Source organism: Pezoporus wallicus, unplaced genomic scaffold (assembly GCF_028554395.1).
Source record: "Pezoporus wallicus isolate ANWC-B61680 ecotype Strahan unplaced genomic scaffold, APGP_CSIRO_Pwel_v1 contig_6217, whole genome shotgun sequence".
In the NCBI taxonomy this organism is placed as follows: domain Eukaryota; kingdom Metazoa; phylum Chordata; class Aves; order Psittaciformes; family Psittacidae; genus Pezoporus; species Pezoporus wallicus.
In genome coordinates this window covers 2,765,510-2,788,824 of record NW_026637336.1, presented here as the reverse complement: position 1 = coordinate 2,788,824, position 23,315 = coordinate 2,765,510, and the positions used below count along the sequence as shown (strand labels likewise).

The following is a 23,315-nucleotide window of genomic DNA, read 5'->3' as shown; positions in this document are numbered from 1 at the left end:
CGTACGTACTGCTGGCGTAGTCGGGGGGCGCGTACATGTCGTTGAGGTGGATGTTGCCAGGCTTGGCCACCTTCAGGTACACCATGTCAGAGGTGTTCTTCAGGGCGGCCACCGCCTCCTCGTGCCGCACGTCCTGCAGGTTCGTGTTGTTCACCTGCCGGAGGGAAGGGGCTGTGTGAGTTGCAGGCAGGGGGGCAGGCAGGGGGCAGGCAGCAGTGGGTAGAAGCAGTTTTCTGCAGTAGCTCTGGAGGCACAGCCCCATCTCCATGGTTTATCCCCAGCTCAGATGTCCCCTGGCAGGGGCATGAGGCTGCCATCAGAAGGAATGCCAGGTCAGGACCGGCACCGTGAAGGCTGCGGCATGGGGCTTACCGCGAGCAGCCGGTCCCCGATCTGGAGGCGCCCGTCCTTCTGGGCAGCACCTCCCTCGATGATCTTGGTGATGTAGATGCTGTTGTCCCCGGGGATGTGCTGGTTCCCGATGCCCCCGGCGATGCTGAACCCCAGGCCTTGAGGGAAGTGAGAGGGCAGGTGAGAGACAGGCAGATGGACGGAGATCTGGGCTGGCATCACAGCCCCTCTGCCTCACTGCGCTTCCCACCCTGCCGCTAACCCAGCAATGGGCCAGCCCAGCCATCATGCACTGCACTGTGGGGCTGCCTCATACACTGTGCCCCACAGCATCCACCCTATGGCACCCTGCACCATGGCAGCGCCACCTTGCCTCCCATATTCCCCACGGCATCCCACACTGAGGGGTGACCCCAGACCGTCCCTGGTCCTGAGAGACGAGTGAGGGGTTCACCTTTGGGGCCCTTCATCAGGTTGACCTCCATGATGGTCTCTGGTGGGGGCTGCCGGCGGCGCACCACGAGCCGCACCACGGGGCCCGCTTCCTTCAGGGCCTCCACTGCTTTGCTGTGCACCACCTCGGACACGTCCACGTCGTTCACCCGCAGCACGCAGTCGTTCACCCTGTGGGCACAGGGTGGCCCTTGGCTTCCCTGGGGAACCACCAGCCCGAGCCCCCTCCTCCTGACACCCCTGCCACCCTCCTCCATCCACGCACACCCCTGAGATGCTCCAGCTGGCCAGATCCCGAATCCCAGGGTGAAAGGGGGAGGCAGCAGGGCTGGTCCACCCTGATGGAGATGAAAGGTGAAGGGAAAGGCTGAGGCTGGGGCTGGGGCTACGGAGGGAAAGATGGGAGCAGGAGCCTGGCGCAGGAAGAGGAGGAGGGATGACTACAGACAGGAGGCTGGTGACAGGGGACCATTCCCTGTGGGGAATGGACCATGGGAGGGGAGTGGGGCAGGAGCTGCCTAGAGGGTCCCTGGGGAGATCCGGGGTGATTGATACCCAGACGGGGCTGCTCCCCTGGCCTGGTACTTACCCCAGACGGCCGTCCATGGCTGCGGCTCCCCCAGGGATGATTTTGGTGATGAAGATGCCCGGGTCATCTGGAATGTGGGGGTTGTCGATGCCTCCCGCTATGCTGAAGCCGAGGCCGGAGTTCCCCTGTGGGCAGTCACACACCCGTCGTTCCCCGTGGGCGCCCCCTGCTCTGGTCCTCCCACCGGCAGCGGCTGCCCAGGCCGTGGAGCCCCTGCAGCACCCGCGGCTCCCGGGGCACGCAGAGGGGTGCGTGGCCGCAGGGCGCCGGCACGCTCGGCCGAGGCGCTCGGTGCGGCAGCGCGGAGCAGATGGAGCCGGAGAGTGGGAGCCGCCAGGACCTCCCTCGCCACCACATCTGCCGAGAGAGGCTGAGGCAGGCGGGGAGCTGGGAGGGGGTGGTCCTTGGCAAGGGGAGAAAACCTCCCCTCGCTGGCTGTTCCCCAGCAGAGCCACAGCGCTGCAGCGCGCCGAGCAGAGGGGCTGGTTCCAGTGCCCAGCAGCCCACCCCTGCCCCTGGGATGTAGCCCCGGCACGGAGCCGACTCCAGTGCTGATGCCAAACTGTGAAGGGTTGTGTGGAGGGGGCTGCGGGATGGGGCAGGGCCTCCAGTTCTGCCTCCTCTTCCTCCTGAATAATGCCTGGAGGATCACTTGAGTTGAAGTCTGCCTGAGGGGAACGCAGGGGCCGTGCTGCATCTCCAGCTCCATTCCAGCTGGAATGAAGCGCTCATCCTGGGATGAGCAGCCTGACCCTGTGCCGCCTTTCCTGCTCGTAGAATTCCCATCAGTGACACGCTCACAACTGCTGCTTCCATCTCTGTGCTTGATGCAAGTGGACAATTCCTGCTTTTTTTGCTCTGCCTCGAAAATCAGATGGCTCCTCGCCTTGTTTGCTCATGCGGAAGAGCTGACACTTAGTCACATCCTATCGTGCCCGCCTCTCATACACAGACAGGCTTGAGCCAAGCACCCTTCCGGCTGCCCACAGCCCCAGTGCAGCATTAGGTGATGGGAAACTGCTCCTCCTGGGGACCTGTGACCAGGAGTGACACACGGAGCTCCCCAGGATCATCGAGCACCAGCAGCGTGCTGGGGCTTGTGCTTCTCCTCCTGGTGGTGCAGGGGTCTTCAGACTGGCTTTGACTTCCACTGCCTTGTGCGCTTGAGCCCAGAACCCCCCCCCCCCCGTGTGCTAGGTGCATCCCCAGAGCGTGAGCAGCAGCTCAGGGAGGGGATCCTGCCCCTCTGCTGCGCTCTGGGGAGACCCCCCTGCAGCCCCAATCCAGCTCTGGGGCAGCAGCACAAGAGGGACGTGGAGCTGTTGGAGCGAAGCCAGAGGAGGCCATGGGGATGCTGCGAGGGCTGGAGCAGCTCTGCTCTGGAGCCAGGCTGAGAGAGCTGGGCTGGGTCAGCCTGGAGAAGAGAAGGCTCCTGAAGGGGAGACCTGAGAGCAGCTCCAGTGCCTGAAGGGGCTGCAGAAAAGCTGGAGAGGGGCTTGGGACAAGGGCCTGTAGGGACAGGCCAAGGGGAATGGCTTTAACCTGCCAGAGGGGAGACTGAGATGAGCTCTTGGGCAGAAGCTCTTCCCTGTGAGGGTGCTGAGGCGCTGGCACAGGGTGCCCAGAGAAGCTGTGGCTGCCCCATCCCTGGCAGTGTTCAAGGCCAGGTTGGACACAGGGGCTTGGAGCAAGCTGCTTCAGCAGAAGGGGTCCCTGCCCGTGGCAGGGGTTGGAGCTGGAGGAGCTTTACAGCAATGACAAGGATAAATAACAGTGTCGGACCAGCAATTCTGGTGTACACTGAGGTCATCTTTGGGAGCCAAACACCCCAGTGAGGGACAGCTTCATCTGCAGGCACCAGATGCTTCTGCAGTGAGATAGAGCTGTTGGATCCCATTGGGGACCAGGTGAAGGACCTGGGTATGTTCCATGCTGGCCTGGCTGTTAAGCACTGAATTTCCCTCATGGTTTCTAACTGCTGGAAAGGGATTCGCTGCCTGAGGCTTTGAAATGGGGGCAGCAATGAGTGCTGCCTCCCTATGCAGCCCTGCCGGCTCCTGCCTTGAGCCTGCTGTGGATAAAGGATGCTCTGAAGAACCCCTGAAAACAAGGCTTTTGCCTCTGAATAGGGCCTGGAGCGAGCAGCGCTCAGCCCAAGCAGCAGGATCCCCTGGGCTGGCTCCGTCAGGCACGCAGGGAAGAGGTGGGTGAGGCGGCAGCCCCAGATAACCTTCCGTCCACCCACCACCGTGATGCAGAGAGAGGGGAGGAGGGAGATGACTAAAGACAGAGAGGAACAGAATAATGAGTGATGTGTCTTCCCCTGCGACACGGCCCCGCCAAGCCACCGCTGAGGCAATGAGGAGGATGAGGAGTGCCATGGGCAGCCCCCTGCCAACCCCCCCTTGGGTCAGGTCTTCCTGCTCCCTCTCCGTCCCTGCTGCTCCCTGGGCACCAGGGAAAAACCCTCTCTGCCCTGCATGGTGCTGGCTCACCCCTGGGTTAAGGCCCATCCATGGGGAGAGGTGATTTTAGGCACGGCTGGTGCGATGCGTGCCATCAGCTCTGTGGTACCAACAGACAAGACAAGGCTCGAGCAGAAACTGCCCCCGGTTCACCAGAAAACCCCTCCTTGGTGCTCGGCATCACAGGCTGTGTGCCCGGGTGCCGATGCGCTGGCAGCAGGGAGGCAGCTGTGCCTGTGCACGAGCAGAGCTCCCGGCACTGCCGTTGGCAATGAGCCATGAGCCCCCCCGGGTCTGTGTGGGTGAAGGGTGCGAGCGAGGGAGGCAAGGGAGATGCCTCTGCCCCTCCCTCCCTCCCTTCTGGAGGAGCTGCGGGTGCGCAGCATCCAGCCCCTCTCCCCGCGCCAGGGGCAGGCAGAGCCCTACACCCCCAGAGGGACCCCAGACCAGGCCCTCCCTGTCAGGGCGCCAAGATGGGGACGCCGGGGGCTGCAGGTGGGAAGAGGCAGCAGAAGCTGTGGGTGAGTAAAGAGCACTTACCCTCTCCAGGACGATCTCCTCGTATTTGAACATCCCATCGCTGCCGTTCACCTGGGGAGAGGAGGACAGCGCATTACGGCTCTGTGCTGGTCCAGGGGGGAATTGCTTTTCCCCTCTGGCAGCTGAATAGCAAGAATCCAACCTGAAAGCTGTGCCTTCAAGATTAAACGCAACTGCTTGAGCCTGCGCTGGAATGAAACCGTGCACTGCTTTTCTTTCTGGGCATGAGCCAAAGCCCACTGACTTTAATGCACTTCAGTGCAAAGCCTTTATTCTCCTGGCTCATTTCTCCAGCCATGAAAAGGAACGCAACCGGAGGCACAAGAAGAAATAACGCCTTTGTTACGCAGTGTGTAATTAACCTCGGGAATTCAGTGCTGCGGGAAGGAAAGAAAGGGGTCGGTCCATGTGCAGTGAAAAAAATAATCAACACCCTTGGCAGCTTACATCTTTGAAATGCTTCAGGAGCATGACTCTTACCAGGGAGCGCAGAATGATTTATTCGACTGAATTAGCTGGGTGCAAAGGAAATAAGGTGCAAGTGTGGGGCACAGCGAGAGGGGAAAACCTTGTGATGCCTTCAGACTAAAACATGGTGTAGCCTTCTCCGTGCTGTAGAGTGCTGACACCCAGGCTTCAGAACCTCCCCTACCCAGCATGCAAAGCAGGGCTCTGGGAAACATAATGGCTTGAAACAAAAGGGATGCAACTGTGGGCTCTAAAATAAGAAATGGTGAATGCACAGTTCAAAACCTTCAATTTTCCCCATAAGCAACAGTGCACAGGGAAAGAAGGCAGCAGTTTTACTCCAGGTCATCACGATCAGGCCATAAACAGCTGCTGAGGTCTAAAATTTGGCAAGATTTGCAAAGCAATTGGCTGTTATAACACTCTTCCAATGCCTAAAGTGGGACTAAAGGGAAAATTCTTCCCTGTGCGGGTGCTGAGGCGCTGGCACAGGGTGCCCAGAGAAGCTGTGGCTGCCCCATCCCTGGCAGTGTTCAAGGGCAGGTTGGACACAGGGGCTTGGAGCAAGCTGCTCTAGTGGAAGGTGTCCCTGCCCGTGGCAGGGGTTGGAGCTGGAGGAGCTTTAAGGTCCCTTCAACACAAATCATTCTATGACTCCATGACTGGAACACCCAGAGCTGTTACACTCTACAGCAACAGTTTTGGAGGGGACTGGACTCAACCTCCACATCTCACTCTGGAAAACAAGGGCTGGGACACAGAGGGACCTGTAGCACAGCAGACAAAGAGCTCTCCCCTCATGCAGCCCTGCCTCTGCCTGTGGTGCCCGGACAACGTGCAGGGTTCTCATGTGGATTTTACATCCACCATTAACTGATAGCTTGTAGGACGTATGCAGCCACCTTCTGATGTGCTCCGAGTCAAAATCCAGAGCTGTGGTGTCTTTGTTTGCATACAAGTCCCTTTATCCAGCAGCTGCACATGCGTTCTGTCCTGCTGGCCCAGCTCCCTGCTCTCCAGCCCTTTGGAGGCACAGCCCGGCCACTCTCCAAACCTCTGTGTCATTAGATGGAAGGGACAGCTTTTATGCTAAATCTGACACCGTGGCAGGAAACTCAGCAAAGTGGCTGTGAGGCCCTATGTACAGGTAGGAAGAGCAAACAGGAGCTTTTCTACATGGGAATAATTGGGTGCCCAGCTGGAAGAGCAGTTCTGCATGCCAGGATCAGGGATGGGGCCGTGCGCCCTCATTCCCCGCCTAGTTCAGCCCTGGTGAGGCCAAAGCAATCCCACACCCTGTTGCGGATACTGAGCTTCAAGAAGGATGAGGTTGGGAAGAGTCCAGACTGGACAGATGGGATGGGAGCTCTAGGGAACATGGGCTGAGAGGGTTGTCCTTCTGTGGACATGCTCCATGCCTGGTGCCTCTCAGCCATGAGAAGATTTCAGGGCACAGTTCAGGGTCAGCACATCCAGATGCTCCAAAATTAGGATGCTCTGATCCGCCCAGCAAACAGCAAAAAGCTTTGGTCAGCTCTCAAACAGGACCCCGCTATGGAAAAGCACTGGAAGCAGTGGGATGAACCCAAAGCAGGATCCCCAACAGCATCAGAGGGATGAGGACGTGTGCCTGGTGCCACCTCCTGCCACACCACTGCCCTGGCCCGTGTTCCTGCGGGCGGGGGGGCATCGCTTCCCTCGCTGCAGGCTCCCGCTCTGCCGAGGGTTGCCTTTCCCTCCTCGCATCCTGCGTCCTGACTAATCCTGGGAGCCGCGGGCTCGCGCTGCCCTCACAGGCTCCCTCCTCACAGCCTCCAGGCTCATCTCATCTCCACAGTTGGGAGCGTGGGGCACGGCGTCGCCTCTCCCCGGCTTTCCAGCAACTCGGATTCCTGGCACCCTTCGCTACTACACACATTGTCCTCTCTGCTTTGGCATTCAGCACAGTTGCCACACAGCCAGCCATATGCACACCCACGGCCGCAGAGGAACAGCACATACATACCTACAGGATGGGGATGTGCAGAAACGCTGACAATCTGTGAGCCGCGGAGCGCGCCAGCCCCGCCGAGCGAGCGGGGACAGGGACACCCTGGCAGGACACCCGCTGCCAGGCGGGTCAGCCCGGGGCACCCCTGCTCCCTGCATCCCGGGGCTGGGCCCTGCTTTGCATCACTCGCCAGCACAAGCGTTGCAGGCGCTTGCCCAGTGAGGCGCGTGCTGGGGGCAGCCCGCTCCGGGCGGGCATGCCGGGGGCAGCCAGGCCTGACCACGGAGCTTTAGCTCTGATTGCACTTCCAAAATCCGTGTGACGAGAACGCCGGCTAATTGCATAAGGAAGCCAAATGGAGAACTTAATATATACCATGTAACCAAGGGAACGAGCCAACAAAGCAAACGTTCCAGCGTTGGAAAATTGAATACCAGTCACTCACTGATGGCAAAGCCTCCCCATGGCTCCCACCGGAGCTGCCGGGACCTGGCTCTGCTGCAGACTGTTCCCCCACTTTCTTGCTGGTGCCCCCAGCACCTCCTAGCTCCTGCCTGAGGCTGTCACGGTGGGGAGATGCTGGCTCCAACCCCCAACAGGGTGAGTGCATCCCACCCTGCTCCCACCTCCCCGTGTAACGCCTGCAGAGCTGATGGGGGTGTTGGGTCTAATTAGCTGTTCCTGGTGTATCCCAATCCTGAGCACCACATCATTCCTCATGGAAAAGAGTAAGGCTATATTTTCCCAAACCCTTCCCACACAGCAAACCCACCTGGGGGCTTGGGAAGAGGCCCCCTTTGATGGCCTTCACTTCCCTCTCATGCTTTGAGCAGCAGGGAAATGGTGATGACATTTAAATCATCAACAGAAGGCTGCAGAGTTAACACTCACTTGATAAACAGAAGAGCACACACCTTCCAGAGCTACTGCAAGCTGTCTCCAGGCTCCGCGGCCAGCACCGCACCAGTGCACGTGGATCGCGCTGTGCATTTGGATGGAGGCAGGATTTGCTTTGGGGTTTGGTTTGTTTGTTTGCTTTTAAATGAAGAAGGGAGGCCACATTCAGAAGGCCAAGATGAGGCTCCTCAAACACAACCCAAACAGCCCACCAGGCTGCAAGAGCAAGTCACCTGCAGGAAGAATAACGCTGCCCACAGCTGCTTCTGGAGCAGGATCTACCCATACCTTACAGTTAGGACAATGGGGACAGGCTCTGGGATGTGGAGATGGAGCAGCCATACACCAGCATGAAGGGTCAGTGCCCAGCAGTGCCAATCAGCCCACGGGTGGAGGGTGCCTGGTGAGGCCCCAGGCATCTTTCCTATTGCAGCAGCCCAGAGGAAACAGGTTGAGAGCTCCCTCCCTTCACCTCCTCGCATTCTGCTGCAGCACCAAGACCTGCTAGTGCGCTTCCAGCTGAGTGCTGGCCTCACCCTGCTGTGTGCATGGCCACGGTGCCAGCGGGTGCCCACTCACCAAACACTGCTTTTCTGGTCAGCCTGGTGCCAGAGGGCCACGGGGCTGAGCCTGCTGAGCTTGGGCATGGGGAACATCCCTGGCAGTGTTCAAGGCCAGGGTGGACACAGGGGCTTGGAGCAAGCTGCTCCAGTGGAAGGGGTCCCTGCCCGTGGCAGGGTTTGGAGCTAGACTAGCTTTAAGGTCCCTTCCAACACAAACCAGGCTGGGATTGTACGAAGGGGTCTGAAGCCTGACAGCAGAGCCAGTGCTGCACAAGGAGGTGGCCTCTTTGCTCACTGGTGGCAGAGCCTGGGGCTCCTGTGGCACTCGCTGGCTGGGATCAGGCCTGAGAAGCACTTGGCTTCCGCAGACCTGGCTTAGAGACAAAGAAGGTGGCTGCTGGGCAGTGAGGCACCAGAGAGCGCCCAGGAGTAGGGCTGTGGAATCGTCAGCTTCCCAAGGGCTTTGGGGTGGCTTTCTGTGCTCACCCTGGGGCTGCTTGGCAGCAGCTGCCATGCACCCTGGGCAGCAAGAAGCTGGTTCAGCCTCAGAGAGGCAGCTTGGAAGGGCAGAGACCCCATCCACCATGGGAATTGTGCTCCATCCTCCTCCTATGGACCTGCTGGGCAGAACGCACTAAGGGTGAAACTGTGAGCAACGACACGGAGCTGGCATGGGTGATCCCCCCCAGCACCCGTCCTTATCCTTCAAGGGATGCTTCTAATACAGCAGGGATTTTATAAGGACTTACAGGGTTTCTACACCCTGGGGTGCTGGGGTCTGCACAAGCTGCAGCAGCAGAGCTGAGCCCTGGCCTCGGTGCAGCAGCTCCTACCTTACAGTGCTGCTGGTGCCACATGCTCATGGGGATGGAGGTGGGTGGACAGAGACTGAAACGAGGAGCAGACTTCTTGACAAACAGCCGAGGCCAAATTCAGCCCAGGAGGGAGTCCAATGAAATCAATGGAGCTAGAACAGGAAGGAACTAGACTACATCCATCTGTTTATCGTTAAGGAAAGCATTGAATAGTTAAGTAATTAAAGACTGGAAGATGTCACTTTAACCCTTCCAAATACACACTGCACCAACAGGCTTTGCCTTTCGCGTCTGTACAAAAAGCATGCTTCCAGAGCTGTCATTTTGGGTGCTCTTCTGCAGAACGCCCCTGGTGTGGCTCCTTTGCTGACCTAGGAAACCACTGAATGGGAGGTTCTGGGGTGTGTTTTCCCTGGAACTTAGCACTCCAAGGAAGGAAAGGATGGAGCAGGACTCATTTCTGTGCTGTTATGACATGAAATAGAAGATAAGAGGGTTTCCAGGCTGGAGGTTGACAGGAATCAAAGTCAGGTGTCTCCCCTGCCCTGAATCCATGCTCCTGCAGGCTGGTGGTCCCCAGTCCACCCAAGCAGACGACAGCCACAACCTGCCCCTGCCTTTTGACCGCCACAGGGCAGTTCCACCCGGCACATGCTGCTGAGGTTGGCTGGACGGGGTAGGTGACTGCCATCCCCAGGGTGACGCTGGTGCCTGCCCCAAAACACAGCCAAACCCACCCCAGGGATGGCAGGAAGGGAGCTCTCACCCAGCACAGCAAGAAGCAGCTGTGGCCAAGGCGCAGAGAAGGGGTGGATGGGGATATGGAGCTAATGAGGTGGAGAGAGAGGGGGTGGGAGGGATGTGGAGTTAATGAGACAAAGCAGGGGGAAGGCGAGTGCACTGCGCAGGGAGGAGGCAGCCGCTGGCCCCACGGATGGGCTCCCTGCTGCTGGTGGGGGCCTGCCGGGGGGACAGAGCCTGCCCTCGGCCTCAGGCTCACGGGCACGGAGGAGGGACTGGTGCTGCTGGCGCCTGGCAGAGGATGCAGTGTTGGTGGCTGCAGTGGTGAGCAGGCGATGTCCCTCCTGGGGAGGGTACAGATGTGACAGCAGACTTCCCATCCAGGGACACCCACAGCACAGCTCTCACTTGCCCCAGTTCCACCTTACGGTGGAACCTCCCCCTACAGAAAGGCACCAGCAGGTGAGTGCAGGGCACGGTGCTGCCCTGCAGCTGGGGTCCCCAGCAAGAAGCCTCTAACACCACCAACACCCTGCCCCACCATGCATTTCCGGAAGGAAACCTCTGGGGACAGCAACTCTCTTGTGCCACGTTCATACAAGGCTGCTGGACCCAGGACCACCATGCTGAGAGAGGCACCATCACCTTCCTCCCTAGTGCTGGGTGGCTTCTGTTCAGCATCCAAGGCATAATTAAACCATACAGGGTTGCAGAGGTCTCATCTGGGCTCCCCTTTCGTAGCCCTGCCCAACCAGCCCAGCTCAGCTCTGTTGCACACTGACCCCACCACAGGCCGAGGTCTGCAGTTCTTTACAAGGAAGGTTCAACCACCAGAAGTCACCCTCAGCCCCCCAGCATGGCTCCAAAGACAAACCAGCCCCAGCTCGCAGTCCCAGTGCTGCTCCATTAATGTGGAAGGCAGCTGAAATCTGCTGCATCAGAAGAAAACCAGGTGCAGAGCACTCAGTCCTGGCAAGCTGTCAACTGAATTCTTTTGGGGAGCCCCCCACGAGCGTGGCGCTGGTGCTGCAGGAACCTGTGCTGGCCACCCAGCTCCCTCCACTGCTCCAGTAGGAACGATTCGCAAGCGTTCTGGGGAGGGAAGCGGCAGCACACAAACCCTCTGCAACAAACGGAGCAGGATTATCCTTACACTGCACCAAGAGTGCCAAGTGCACTGTGCCTGCAAACAGTCACCAAGCACTGCTCAGCTGCTGGCAGCCTGTGCTGGGAGAGGAGAGCAGCACCCGGTGGGTCCTGCTGCCCTGAGGACCAGTGGATGTGATGCCAGTGAGTGCCAGAGAGCCCAGCCTCCCTCCTGAGGGGTGCTGCAGGGGCTGAGGTAGTGTAGGAAGCCAAGGGGTGCCCCAGCAGCCACCCTGCATGGGAGGCTGAGTAAGTGGCTGTGTGGGAGCCCTGAATCATAGAAACATAGAATCAACCACGTTGGAAAAGACCTTTAAGCTCACCAAGTCCAACCATTCCCAGCACTGCCAAGGCCACCCCTAACCCATGGCACTGAGGCCTCGTCTCCACCGGGTGTGAACACTCACAGGGACGGTGACTGCAGCCCTGCCCTGGGCAGCCTGTTCCAATGCCTGAGCACCCTCTGGGGCAGGAATTGTTCCTCAGCTCCACCTAAACCTGCCCTGGTGCAGCTTGAGGCCGGTTCCTCTTGTCCCATCCCTTGTTCCTCTGGAGAAGAGACTGACCCCACCTCACTGCAACCTTCCTTCAGGTAGTTGTAGAGGGTGCTAAGATCCTTCCAAAATGGGATTGTCACCAGCCCAGCTTCTCCTGCTCCTCTGATGCCTGCTTACCCCACAGCGTGCCCCTCCAAGTGCTTTGTGCCCTCCCTGTGCTGGAGTCCCCAGCATCACTTGCTGTTTGCCTTGGCTTTGTTCAGCGTTACTCAGCCCCAGTGAGGCTTGGGGGTGGGATGTGCTGCGGGGATGCGGTGCAGGTATTGGGTTCCTCGGACACCTCACCAGGGCTTTCTTGTGCTGAAGGAGCCTTTCCTACACCACTGAGCAGGGAAAACACACCACTTGTTCAAAGGAAGCAAAACAAAACCAGGAGACTTACAGAGAGCCCTTGTTCCAGCGACTCTGGGTTCACGATAATGGGAGCGGGGTTGGCCTGTGAGGAGACAAAAGTGGGATGTCACCAAGCTGAGCAGCGAACCCAGCCCTTCACAGTGCACTGCCTCTCCCATGCCATGCCACCATGGACCCGCTGGGCCAGGCAGGAGGGAGCAGGGCAGGAAGGGCTCTGCTCTCATCTCTCCTCCAGGTGCCCAATAGCCCTGGGCAGGAGCAGGGCCACACACATCATCTGGGCATCAATCTCCTCTTTAGGCTTGGTGTATCCTGAACACCCCATGGCCTCGGCTGCTGGGAGGGAGACAGGGAGGACTGGGAACTCCCAGCTTTGAGCCAGAATCTCACCAGCACCAAACCTTATTTGAAATCCACATGAGGGATTAGGAAATAAGAGCAGTATGGAAGGAAGTCCTGAGGGAGGGAGGGATATATTGCCAGCAGACAAGCCTTGAGGCCTTCACATACCTTCCAGCAGCTGCTGCTGCCCTTCCTAAGCATGGGGCCAACATGCCCTCGGAGAGGTAGCAGTGTTTGGTCCCTCATCCTTGTTATCGCTGGAGTAAACACTCTGCTCAGCAGCCTCGGTTCATTCCCCACACCACCACACGCTTGCTTTAAACCTGTTAGGAGGTGAGGTTTATGGGAAGCCCTGTGGAGGGGCACCCAGGGAGAGGGTCTTCCTTCTGCTGGGCTTCTCTCTGCTCGTTGCATATTGTGTGAGCGACACAGGTGCAGAGGGCAAGCACAGGCAGGACAGGGCAGAAGCGGGCAGGAGCAGACAGGAGGAGGCAGGAGAAGGCAGGAGCAGGCAGGAGGAGGCAGGAGAAGGCAGGAGGAGGCAGGAGAAGGCAGGAGAAGGCAGGAGAAGGCAGGAGGAGGCAGGAGAAGGCAGGAGGAGGCAGGAGAAGGCAGGAGAAGGCAGGAGAAGGCAGGAGGAGGCAGGAGGAGGCAGAAAGAGGCAGGAAGAGGCAGGAGGAGGCAGGAAGAGGCAGGGGGAGGCAGGAGGAGGCAGCGGGAGGCAGGAGGAGGCAGGAGGAGGCAGGGGGAGGCAGGAGGAGGCAGGGGAGGCAGGAGGCAGGAGGAGGCAGGAGGAGGCAGAAAGAGGCAGGAAAAGGCAGGAGGAGGCAGGAGGAGGCAGGGGGAGGCAGGAGGAGGCAGGGGGAGGCAGGAGGAGGCAGGAGGAGGCAGGAGGAGGCAGGAGGAGGCAGGAGGAGGCAGGGGGAGGCAGGAGGAGGCAGGGGGAGGCAGGAGGAGGCAGGAGGAGGCAGGGGGAGGCAGGAGGAGGCAGGGGCGGAGGCAGGAGGAGGCAGGAGGAGGCAGGAGGAGGCAGGGGGAGGGGGAGGCAGGAGGAGGCAGGGGGAGGCAGGAAGAGGCAGGGGGAGGCAGGAGGAGGCTTGTCGAGGCCCGAAGGGGCTGCGGGGGTCGGAGAGGTGCCGCCGCGCCGGAGCTGTCCAGCACCGCAACCTCCTGAAGGCGCGGGGCGGGCGGAACCCTTCGGGCAGCCCCTGCCCGGGCAAGGGGACGTGCTTGTGTGAGCGGGAGCGGGAGGGAGAGGCGGCTGGAAGTGAGAAACTCAAGATTAATGCCAAGCCGACACTGCTTGCTGGCACACAACAGCAAGTGGTGCAAAACCTGGTAGGTCAGGAGTGAGCCGGGACTTGCACCGTCAGCCCAAGGCTTGTGTGGAGAACAGCCAGAGCAAGATGGGGAAATGCTGAAAGATATGAGCTACAAGGAGAGGTTAGCCCTCTGCTTTAGGGCACCAGAATAGTTCAATGCCAGGCTGGATGGGGCTTGGAGCAAGCTGCTGTAGTGGAAGGTGTCCCTGCCCGTGGCAGGGGGTTCGAACTGGATGAGCTTTAAGGTCCTTTCCAACCCAATGATTCTGTGAAACAACAGAGTCAGAAGCAAGCAAGTCAAGATGTGGGGTAGTGCAGCAATTAATAGCAACCACTGTCCAGTAACACGGGTGGTTTGGTTGCAGAGTCCAATGGCCTCTGTGAGCCTGTGGTATTTTTGCAGGAGCAGGCTAGCTCCTCATTGCCCTTCTCTGGGTTTACATAGACTGAGCTTCCTCATATTACCCAGCATGGCAGTCCCCACCATCCCTTGTTTAGTTGATCCTATTTCTGGACTTTTCACTCTCCTCAGTTCATAGGTGGGAGAGTTTGCGGTCAACCAGATCGTAGTTTAAATCTTGCCCTGAAAGGTTCTGCTCTCATCAATGGAGGAAGTTAATCTGATTTATTCAGGTGCTTTCTGATATTTCCTTCAGCTGTAACTATTGGTTACAAACCCATAGTTTTTATGGCAGTTAATTCTCTAGCTCAGGCAGACATGACCACTTCCAAGCACTGCCAAACCCCTCCCACACACATAAGAGAATCACAATTTTCAGGTCCAGTGTCTTGGGATCTCCATGGCCCAGAAGCAATGTTGAGCTGGGAATATCCCCTCTCTGGCAGTACACAGTTCTTGTATTTAATCTAGATAATTTGTGAGATAGCATATATTAAACCTGGCACTGGCTTTTATTGGTCCCCAGTGCAATTCTAGGAAGGGATTCCACATTTCAAGGCAAAAAAAGCAGCACTTCTACTGCCAGCAATTAACAAACAATGGATGTTTGAAGCTTGATGTGCCAGAGGTCAGCTCTTACCAGATGAGATTCCAGGAAGGATGCAAGAGAGGCAGTCTAAGTGACTACAGCCCATCACGTGCCCTGTGATTTATGATATGACTTCAACACCACAAATGATGCTTTGGATCCCTCCCAAGGAGAAATGCTCTGTATGATAATGTCAGAGGCTTTTGCAGGTCCAGCCTGAGTCCTCCACTGAGCCCTACTGCTTTGTTGAATTGCTAATAGCCCACAAATCACACATCACATTGCCTCGCTCACACAGTGGTGAACCCTAAGGAAATACTTTGTCTAGCCTGCTCACTGTGCACTGAGCATCCTCTGCAGCCATTCCACACTAGTGATTCTTACAGCTCAGAATACTGCTAGGAGCACAATTTCCCACTCAGGCTCCAGATGGGACCCAGGAGATGCTGCATGTGAGTGGCTGCTTGAAATCAAGTCACACATGGTCAGGAGGAATTCAGACCAGGAAATCCCTGCTTGCCTCCAGTGGCCAGCTATTCCAGCTACTACAAGAAAGGTGTTTGGGCATTGTCTCTGACCTCCACTTGCAAATATTCCAACATGTACACCCTGCCTACTCAGAAATAATCAGAGGGCCTGAAAATGAAACCCCTCTGCCTCCCTCTATCAGGCAGGCACATGTACTGAGCCTTTTGCTAGCCAGGCGAGGGGAGAGAACGTCATCACTTTTTGCTGGGCAGCAGGACCATGCTGATGAATTAACCATGCCCTCAATTCTGTGGGGAACGGTAAGTAATTTATGCCCTAAGGAGCAGGAGGCTGCTGCATGCAGGGAGGAAACAGGGCTGTGCATTCAGGCCAAATTCAATGGGGGCTGTCAGATCTCTTCCATCTAAATGGCTTCATCAGATTATTATTATTTAGGAAGCCCTGTTTGTGCCAGGGGGGGTTACAAATGGAAGGAGAAGAGGTCCAATCCCTACAGCGCAAACCACACGTCAGCAAGACCACCAAAGCCCAGCAGAGCTGGAGGTGCCCTGAACTCCCTCCATCAGGAAGAGGCACAAGGGGCTGCACAGAGCTACAGAAGGAGGCTGAGGGGAAGGTGGACCTTGAGGAGGGAGGGGGTCACTGCACAAAGGCAGAGAGATTGATCCAGGCGCAAAGCCAGCAAGGCAGAGGACAGCTGCTGGGAAAATCTGGGCCGTAACAGGAGTCAAAGGGAATAGCAGTGAAGGGGAATGAGGTTTGAAGGTCAGGATTCAAGAGCTCTCTGTTCTCATGGGGGCTGATAGAAGCAGAGCCTTGCATTCACATGTGTCAAGCGACCAAGTGCTTGAGCACTACACAATGGTCATAGTGGCAGCCACAGCCCAGGAGCTAACAGAGCAAGGCTACTGCAGAGGCACCAGGAGAGCCTGGAGCACTTCTGGGGCAGCTGCCTCCTTGGCTAAAGCTGCCAAGGTCTGCATGCAGGGCAGAAGGAAGCCTCCTCCCCACAGCCCACAGCTCCACCGGCCGGAGCACTTCCACTGCAGCATGTGCAGGGAGCAGCAGGACAGAGAGCAGCAGTGTGGGACACGGGCTGACACACCTCGGGAGCAGGATGCAGCCTTTCACAAACACCTTCAGATATCACCTCTGGGCAGTCATCCGAAAGGGACCACTGCCCTGGGGCTCTATTCCTGATGAGTGACGGGCACTAAACACAGTCCTCTGGGAGCAGCCAAGCCCCAGACTTCTATAGGTACCACCCTTCACCTCTGCTTCTATTGCTGTCATCTGCTGGGAAAAAGGTAGGAACTGCAGAATATGATGATTTTGCCAAAATATCAACCAAAGGAAAAGCTGGGATTAAATGCAAACATAGGAGGCTCATTTGCTTGCTTCCAAGGGCTGAGCCTTGTCCTGTGGCATTGCATAGAATCCCAGACTGGTTTGGGTTGGAAGGGACCTTAAAGCTCATCCAGTTCCAGCCCCCTGTCACGAGCAGGGACACCTTCCACTAGAGCAGCCTGGCCTTGAACACTACCAGGGATGGGGCAGCCACAGCTTCATTTCCCCAAGGACTGCTCTCAGGTCTGGCACATGGGAACCAAGTGGGGAGACTGAACAGAAAGTTCAAGATACTCTCTCCAGAGCTGAAATCCTGAAGCTTTGCAGCAGCTTCACCTCCTCCACAGCCAGCACAGGCCAACCCACAGAGGTCAAGGATTATGTACCTCCTCCAGACAACAAACCTGCACTGCAGACGTCCCTGGCCAACAGCAACTGGATTGTGCCCACGTATAAAATCACTTCCAACTTAACCAGCAACGGGACTCAAACAGGAGCCTCCAGAGATCACAGAATACCAGAATCATTAGGTTGGAAGGGACCTCTAGAGATCATTTAGTCCAACTCCCTGCTAAGACTGGGCGACCTAGAGCAGGTTACACAGGAACGTGTCCATGGTGGATTTGGGATGTCTCCAGAGAGGGAGACTACACAACCCTCCAGGGCAGCCAGCGCCGGTGCTCTGCCACCCGCAACAGAAAGAAAATCTTCCTCATGTTGAGGTGAAACTTGTGCTTTAGTTTATGGCCATTGCTCCTCATCCTGTCACTGAGCACCACTGAAAAGTCTGGCACCATCCTCCTGGCACCTGCCTTTGAGATACTGATCTGCATTGATGGGATCCCCTCTCAGGCTGTTCTTCTCTAGATTAAACAGGCCCAGCTCCTGCAGTCTCTCCCCATAACAGAGATGCTCCAGACCCATGAGCATCCTTATGGCCTTCCCTGGACCCTCTCCAGTAGCTCCTTGAGGAGCCCAGAACTGGACATGGGACTCCAGACGTGGCCTCACCAGGGTCAGCAGATGGGGAGGATCAGCTCAACTGCTGCCACACTCCTCCCGATGCACCCCAGGACACTCCTGTCCCTCCTGGCTCGAGGGCACTGCAGCTCGTGGGGGACTTGGCATCCACCAACACTCCCAGGTCCTTCTCAGGGGAACTGCTCTCCAGTGGGTCAGCCCCAGCCTGTGCTGGTCCTTGGAGTTCTTCCTCCCCAGGGGCAGGACCCTGCACTTGCCCTTGCTGAACCTCATCAGGTTTCTCTCTGTCCCATTCTCCAGCCTACGGAGGCAGCGCAGCTTCAGGTGCATCAGCCGCTGCCCCAGCTTCCCATCAGCAGCAAACCTGCTGAGGGTGCCCTCCAGCCCTCAGTCCAGGTCACTGACGAACCAGTTAGATAAGACCAGACCCAGCACAGATGCCTGGGGAACACCACTGACTACAGGCCTCCAACTGGATCCCACTCCACTGATCACAACCCTCTGAACTCTGCCATTCAGCCAGCTCTCGATCCACCTCACTGTCCATCCATCTAACCCAGATTTCCTAAGCTTACGTACGAGGATGTTATGGGAGAGAGGGTCAAAAGCCTTGCTGAAGTCAAGGTAGATGACACCCACTGCTCTGCCCTTGTTGACCCACCTTGACATGTTGTCATAAAAAGCTATTAGATTGGTCAAGCGAGGACACAGATGTCAGGCCTAATGTGCAGAGCTGGTCTGCACAGGAGGCTGGTGTGCCCCATGTGTCACACACTGAGGAATGCACAGGACAGGGTGACTATTTGTGACATTGTACCAGTGCATGAGAATCCAAGTACTAACTTAACTCCTTTATTTCTGCAACTTCCCCAGACTGGATCAGAGTGGAAAGTCAATCTGCCTGCTAATATCCTTTGCTTCACACCATCTGAGGTAGAATAGTAACACTCAACAGGAAATGGCTCTGCAGATAAGGGAAAAAGCAATCAGGGGCAGAGGCCAAGCAGGGAGATGCCCAACAGAAGCATCTAAACAAGGTGGACACAGAGGGCTGCTTGTAGCCTGGCTCCTTCTGCTTTCATTTCTCTTTTATTGGGTGTGAAGGCATGGGGAAAGCTGTGCATTCCCAGCTATGGGAGCAGCTGCTCTCTGGCAGCAGCCCGCAGTGCTGGGCACCGGCTGTGAACGCGCAGGTACCGGCTCTGGGACACGGAGGAGCGGTGTGATGCTGACACAGCAGCGTGGTGCACCCAGCTAATGATGAATCCCTGTCACGGGAGCGAGCCCGGATCCTGCCAGCACAGCACACATGGAGAGCTCTGCTCACCACCACTCACCCTGAGCAACTCCCACAGGCTCATCTGCTCCACGCCACATTCCCTGCCCGCTGCACAGGCACTGCTTTTCCTAACCCTGGGGCTGGCTCCTGCACCAACACAGTGCCCAAGAAGTCACTGCCAGAAACATCACCTCTCAGAGCACACAAGAAGACACAGCTCCTCCATAGCAGCCTGGGGTTGAGGACAGACAGAAACCCATTCCCGAAGCTCCCTGTGCCAGAGGTGAGGGAAGGGATAAGCCCTGGGTCTGCTATTGCTGCAGGGCAGGGACATGGAGCAGAGAGGTTCTGGCACCACCCTTCCAGTGTGCTTTGAGCTCTCCCCAGATGCTGCATGCCTGTGGACCCCACCATCTTCCACCTGGCCATGCCCAGGGAAGCCACCTTACACACCTCCCATTAACAAACACAGCACACACCTTCCTGAACTAAAGCCTGGTGACCCACTGGTTCAGGAGATGTAAGTTTTTTTCCTACATCTCAGTACCAAATCCATGCTTTTGCCTTCCTACCCCTTTCCTTCTCAAGGGCAGAGGCACCATTGCTGCCAAGGGCTGGTCCCCTTGTCACAGCTCCCTGTGCTCACCTCTTTTTGCCTTCATGGGCTCTTTACATGGTGGCCAGAAGCAAGGGTGCCTGGGAGCAGAGGGCTCCAGAGCCCTGAGGAAGAGCCACATCCTTCAGGGTTTCCACAGCCTGAGATGGGGAAGGGGAGCAAAAGAAAACGGAGGCTGGAAACTTGTGGAGGCTGAAGAGTTTCATGGCCAGGAGGAGTCTCCCTCGCCTCCCTTCCGCCCTGTTGGGTGACACCGTTTGGGCAGGGGGAGGAAGCTGCCCCCCAACAGCGTGCCCGCACGGAGGGGAGGCCAGGGCTGAGCCTGAGCCCGCATCCTCCTCCTGCACAGCTCCAGACGTGGCACGAACAGCCCAGGGGATGCTGCTGGGGCTGGCTCTGGAGCAGGGTCCGTGTCAGTCTGCGTCAGTCCCGGCTGCCCGGGCACGGGGCAGAGCTGGGCTGGCTCAGTGGCACGGGCAGGCTCTGAGGCCACCTCGGCACCAGCTCAAAGCGCTGCGGCCACCCGGAAACAGGGAACTTGAAAGGTCCCCGGTCACAAGGAGCTTTGGCAAAGCCACTGAAGTGCCCACAGCGGAACACGGGCACAAGCGGCTGCTGCGGGGTCAAACCCAGCCTCGGGTTTGGTGCCGTTTCTTAATCTTTTGTTTCTTTTTCTTTAGAGCGAACAGGGGCTGGGAAAGCCTTCACTCAGCGGGAAGGGGGAAGCTTCCCCGGAGAGCAGCCCCGGGGAGCCCAGGTTTCCATTCAGAAACCACTGAGGCCGGTGTGCTCACGCTTGAAAGTCAGACATCCTGTTCCAGCTCAGCCCGCTAAAATAAGTGACCCAGTTTGCATTGCTGCTGGGCTCCAGAGCTTCCCTCTGACCCGCAGCACCAAATGCAGTGGACTCAATTCCCTTTCTTCACAGGAAGAGTTATTATCATCTGAAAGACTCATGTGCTTCCTCCCCTCCTCTGACAAATACACATGTACAGGGGAAAAAAAAGGAGTGAATACGAGACATCACTAAAATAAGGATTTCTTTGGTCCTGGGACGAAAATATCCCATTTCCTTTTCTTCAGTAATTCCTAGTTACAAACTGTTAAGAAAAATGTTTATGTGGGACAAAACCAAACTAAAATCCATCCACAGAGCCCTCAACCAAACTCCACTTAATACAAAGGTGACAAAAGGGTATTCTGGGGCTCGGTCCGAGGTGCTCTGAAGCACCACGTAAGCCCAAAATAATCACACCCCCTGAGCAGTCCTTCAGCAAGCCCCATCCAAGTGAGCTTCTGCAGACTGAACCAGGAACTTCATTTCAAACTGAGCTATTCTGAATTTGTTAAATGCTGTATTAAAGGTTTCCACCTCCAAGTCCCTCATATATGTTCACATCACATGGTTGGATGTGCAGTGAGGGCCCTTGAGGGGTCCCTGTGTCATCCCCTTTTGCATGTGCTAAAACCATCTGTGAGCATTATCACAGCCCATAGCATTATGCCTGTTCCCACATTCCAGCTGTGATGCAGAGCCAGGAATACACTGTCCCCCCCCAGCAGCACATAGGGTTTGAGCAGCAGACAGAGCCCTGCATGACCCAACCGCACCAAACTCCCCATGTCCCAGTGCAGACCAGTGCTGGCCCTGCTCCCTCCCTGGAGCCAGAGATCACAGTCCCCAGGGAGAGCATCCTGCATCCCCGTGCACTGCAGGCACCCAGCCCCGGCCCTGCCTGATTACGGCCTGATTAGTCTTAATGATTTCCTCTCTCTCTAAATGAGCATTTGCAGCTAAAGCAGGAGCGGAAGCTCCCCTCCTCCCATCCCAGCACATGCCCTGCCGAGGGGCTCACCAGAACAAGGCAGCTCTCCAGGGATGGTGGCAGCTTCTGCTTCACTTCCACCTCCCACCCCCTGCTGCACCCAGGGTTTGTGGAGGGACCTCTGGTACGGCCATGCCTGCGGTTCCCTCTCATTCACCCCACCCATGGCACCTTCCGCCCTGGAGCACATGCTGAGCATGGTTGGCACATCCCTCCACTGGTCAGGATGGGGCTCAGGCAGGTCCCAGCCATGTAACACCCAAAACCATCGGGGAAAGCACGGCCACAGGGAGCAGGGAGAATCCTCCAGCAGCAGCAAGGGCTGGTGGGGCCTGAAGGTCCTCTTCCTGCCGCCCCAGTTCTTCACAACAAGCCACCTGCACATTGGCTACATCCCTCCTGAAACAGCTGCTAAACCTGCCACAGTGGGGCTAAGATCAAGTCCTTCAACTCCCCTTTCTTAATTCCAGTGTTATACCTCACCATATTAATGGGATGTGTCGGAAGGGTCAGCAAGCACAAGCACACAGCCCCTTGTATGAGGGATTCACGTCCACAAGGGAAGGGGGAAAAGTCTTACAGGTGAATAAAGAAACCAAGGAAATAAATCATAGAATCATAGAATGGTTTGGGTTGGAAAGAACCTTAAAATCATCCAGTTCCACCCCCCCTGCCACTGCTGTCCACTCCTAAATGAACTCGGTGTGTTTTGGGAAGGAGTACTTGAGAACATCTGAGCCTCCTCAGCCTGGCCCAGGGCATGGGTGACAGCAGGTACATGGGATGCTTTGGGGTGGGTAAAGGCAACCAGCTCACCCAGGATCTGGGTGTTAAGGCACAAGTTTCCCCAAGGGAATGCACATGGGGGGGGGGATGACTTTATAAAGCATGAACTGGGCTTTGCCTCCAGTCGGGTGGCAGGAAGGGGAGATCAAGGCCATCAGAGGTCTTGTCTGCCCCCAGAACTGTGGGGCCAGGAATGGGTGCGAGGCTGGAGTTGGGGGCAGGACAGCAGCTGAGAACCTGGTTATAGCAACTCAACCGGGTGATGACGGCAGGATCACCAGACGGAGATGCCCAAGAAACAAGCTGAGAGGTGAAATCAGATGGAGGGAGATATATTAGGAACAGACACGCAGCTTTACACATCGTGAGTGAGGAGGTGACAAACAGGTCTGTGGGATGGGAATCAAACTCACAACGAGGGAGTAGAGCGCGATGAGGGGCGGTGGAGAGGGAAGACCCTTTCGGAACTCCTGCTGGTGGGAGGACACGCTGGAAGAGATGCTGGAGGTGGAGGGAGAGCAGGGACCGAGCTGGTGGCTGGGGTCAGGAGCAGAGGAGCACCGTGTTCAGCGGCAGAGCCAGCCGCAAGGGGCAAGTTTCACTACAGTCGTATCTACATTTAGGTTGCCAAAAATACCTTCCACAGATTGCCTGCCTTTAATTAACAGGATGTCTCCTGTGCTCCTGGCACGATGCAGAGCTCGTCCTGCTGCGCGGGGCGCGGTGTGGGCGCTCTGCAGGGAGGCAGAGCTGGATGCTGGATGTTGGGCACGGCAGGCAGCGGTGCTTCCCCCAGTGCCCCTCCACGTGCAGGCACAGAGCAAAGAAGGAAAACTTCACCCCCTTCCTGTTTTGGCTTCTCTCCTTCCCTCTGAATGTGGAGAACGCCTTCCTCCTCCCTCCTCCTCCACCTTTCAGTGCAAAGATTTAGCTAATTTCTTCTATGAATAGCACAGGAGTAGCCATAGCAACATCACCCTGCCAACCTCACCACCTCCACTGCCTCTGTGTCCCGGCACCCTGTTCCTCTCACCCTCCCTCACACCTCCCCAGGGAACATCTGGGGCTTCAGCCATTTCCCATGGAGCAGCCGCGTCCCGCCTGCCCTCGGCGCCCTCCCTCCTCTCCTCCAGCCGTGCCTGCTCCTCACATGGACACCCAGCCCGATGGCCTCCACAAGGCTCCGTCCTCCCCTCGCCACCCATTGCCGCAAGAGCCAGGAGCCCCAGGTCCAGCAGCACGTGGAGACTCCTCACTCCAACAAGGTGAGCTGCCCTGTGCCCACCTCCTCCAGGTAATTCCCAGTGCCCAGGAGGAACTACACCAAGCGATGTGCGTGTGGAAGGAACGTGCCTTTGGTGGAACGCCCATTGCTGGAAATGGGCAGGAAGGACCTGTCCCCCTCCTCC

General features: G+C 57.3%; 1 protein-coding gene across 6 annotated transcripts in view; it reads right to left on the bottom strand.

The window, feature by feature from the left end:
* Positions 1–23,315, bottom strand: part of DLG3 (discs large MAGUK scaffold protein 3) — a 68,603-nt gene that overhangs the window by 19,406 nt on the left and 25,882 nt on the right. For 3 of the 6 annotated variants that reach the window (XM_057404956.1, XM_057404949.1, XM_057404950.1), the window contains 6 exons: positions 11,958–12,011; positions 4,399–4,449; positions 1,394–1,518; positions 806–975; positions 373–509; positions 10–154 (listed from right to left, as the gene is read on the bottom strand). In XM_057404956.1, the coding sequence (XP_057260939.1) occupies positions 10–154; positions 373–509; positions 806–975; positions 1,394–1,518; positions 4,399–4,449; positions 11,958–12,011 (682 nt within the window). The remainder of the gene's footprint in view (positions 1–9; positions 155–372; positions 510–805; positions 976–1,393; positions 1,519–4,398; positions 4,450–11,957; positions 12,012–23,315) is intronic. The other 3 variants (XM_057404953.1, XM_057404951.1, XM_057404952.1) reach the window with 1 other exon arrangement.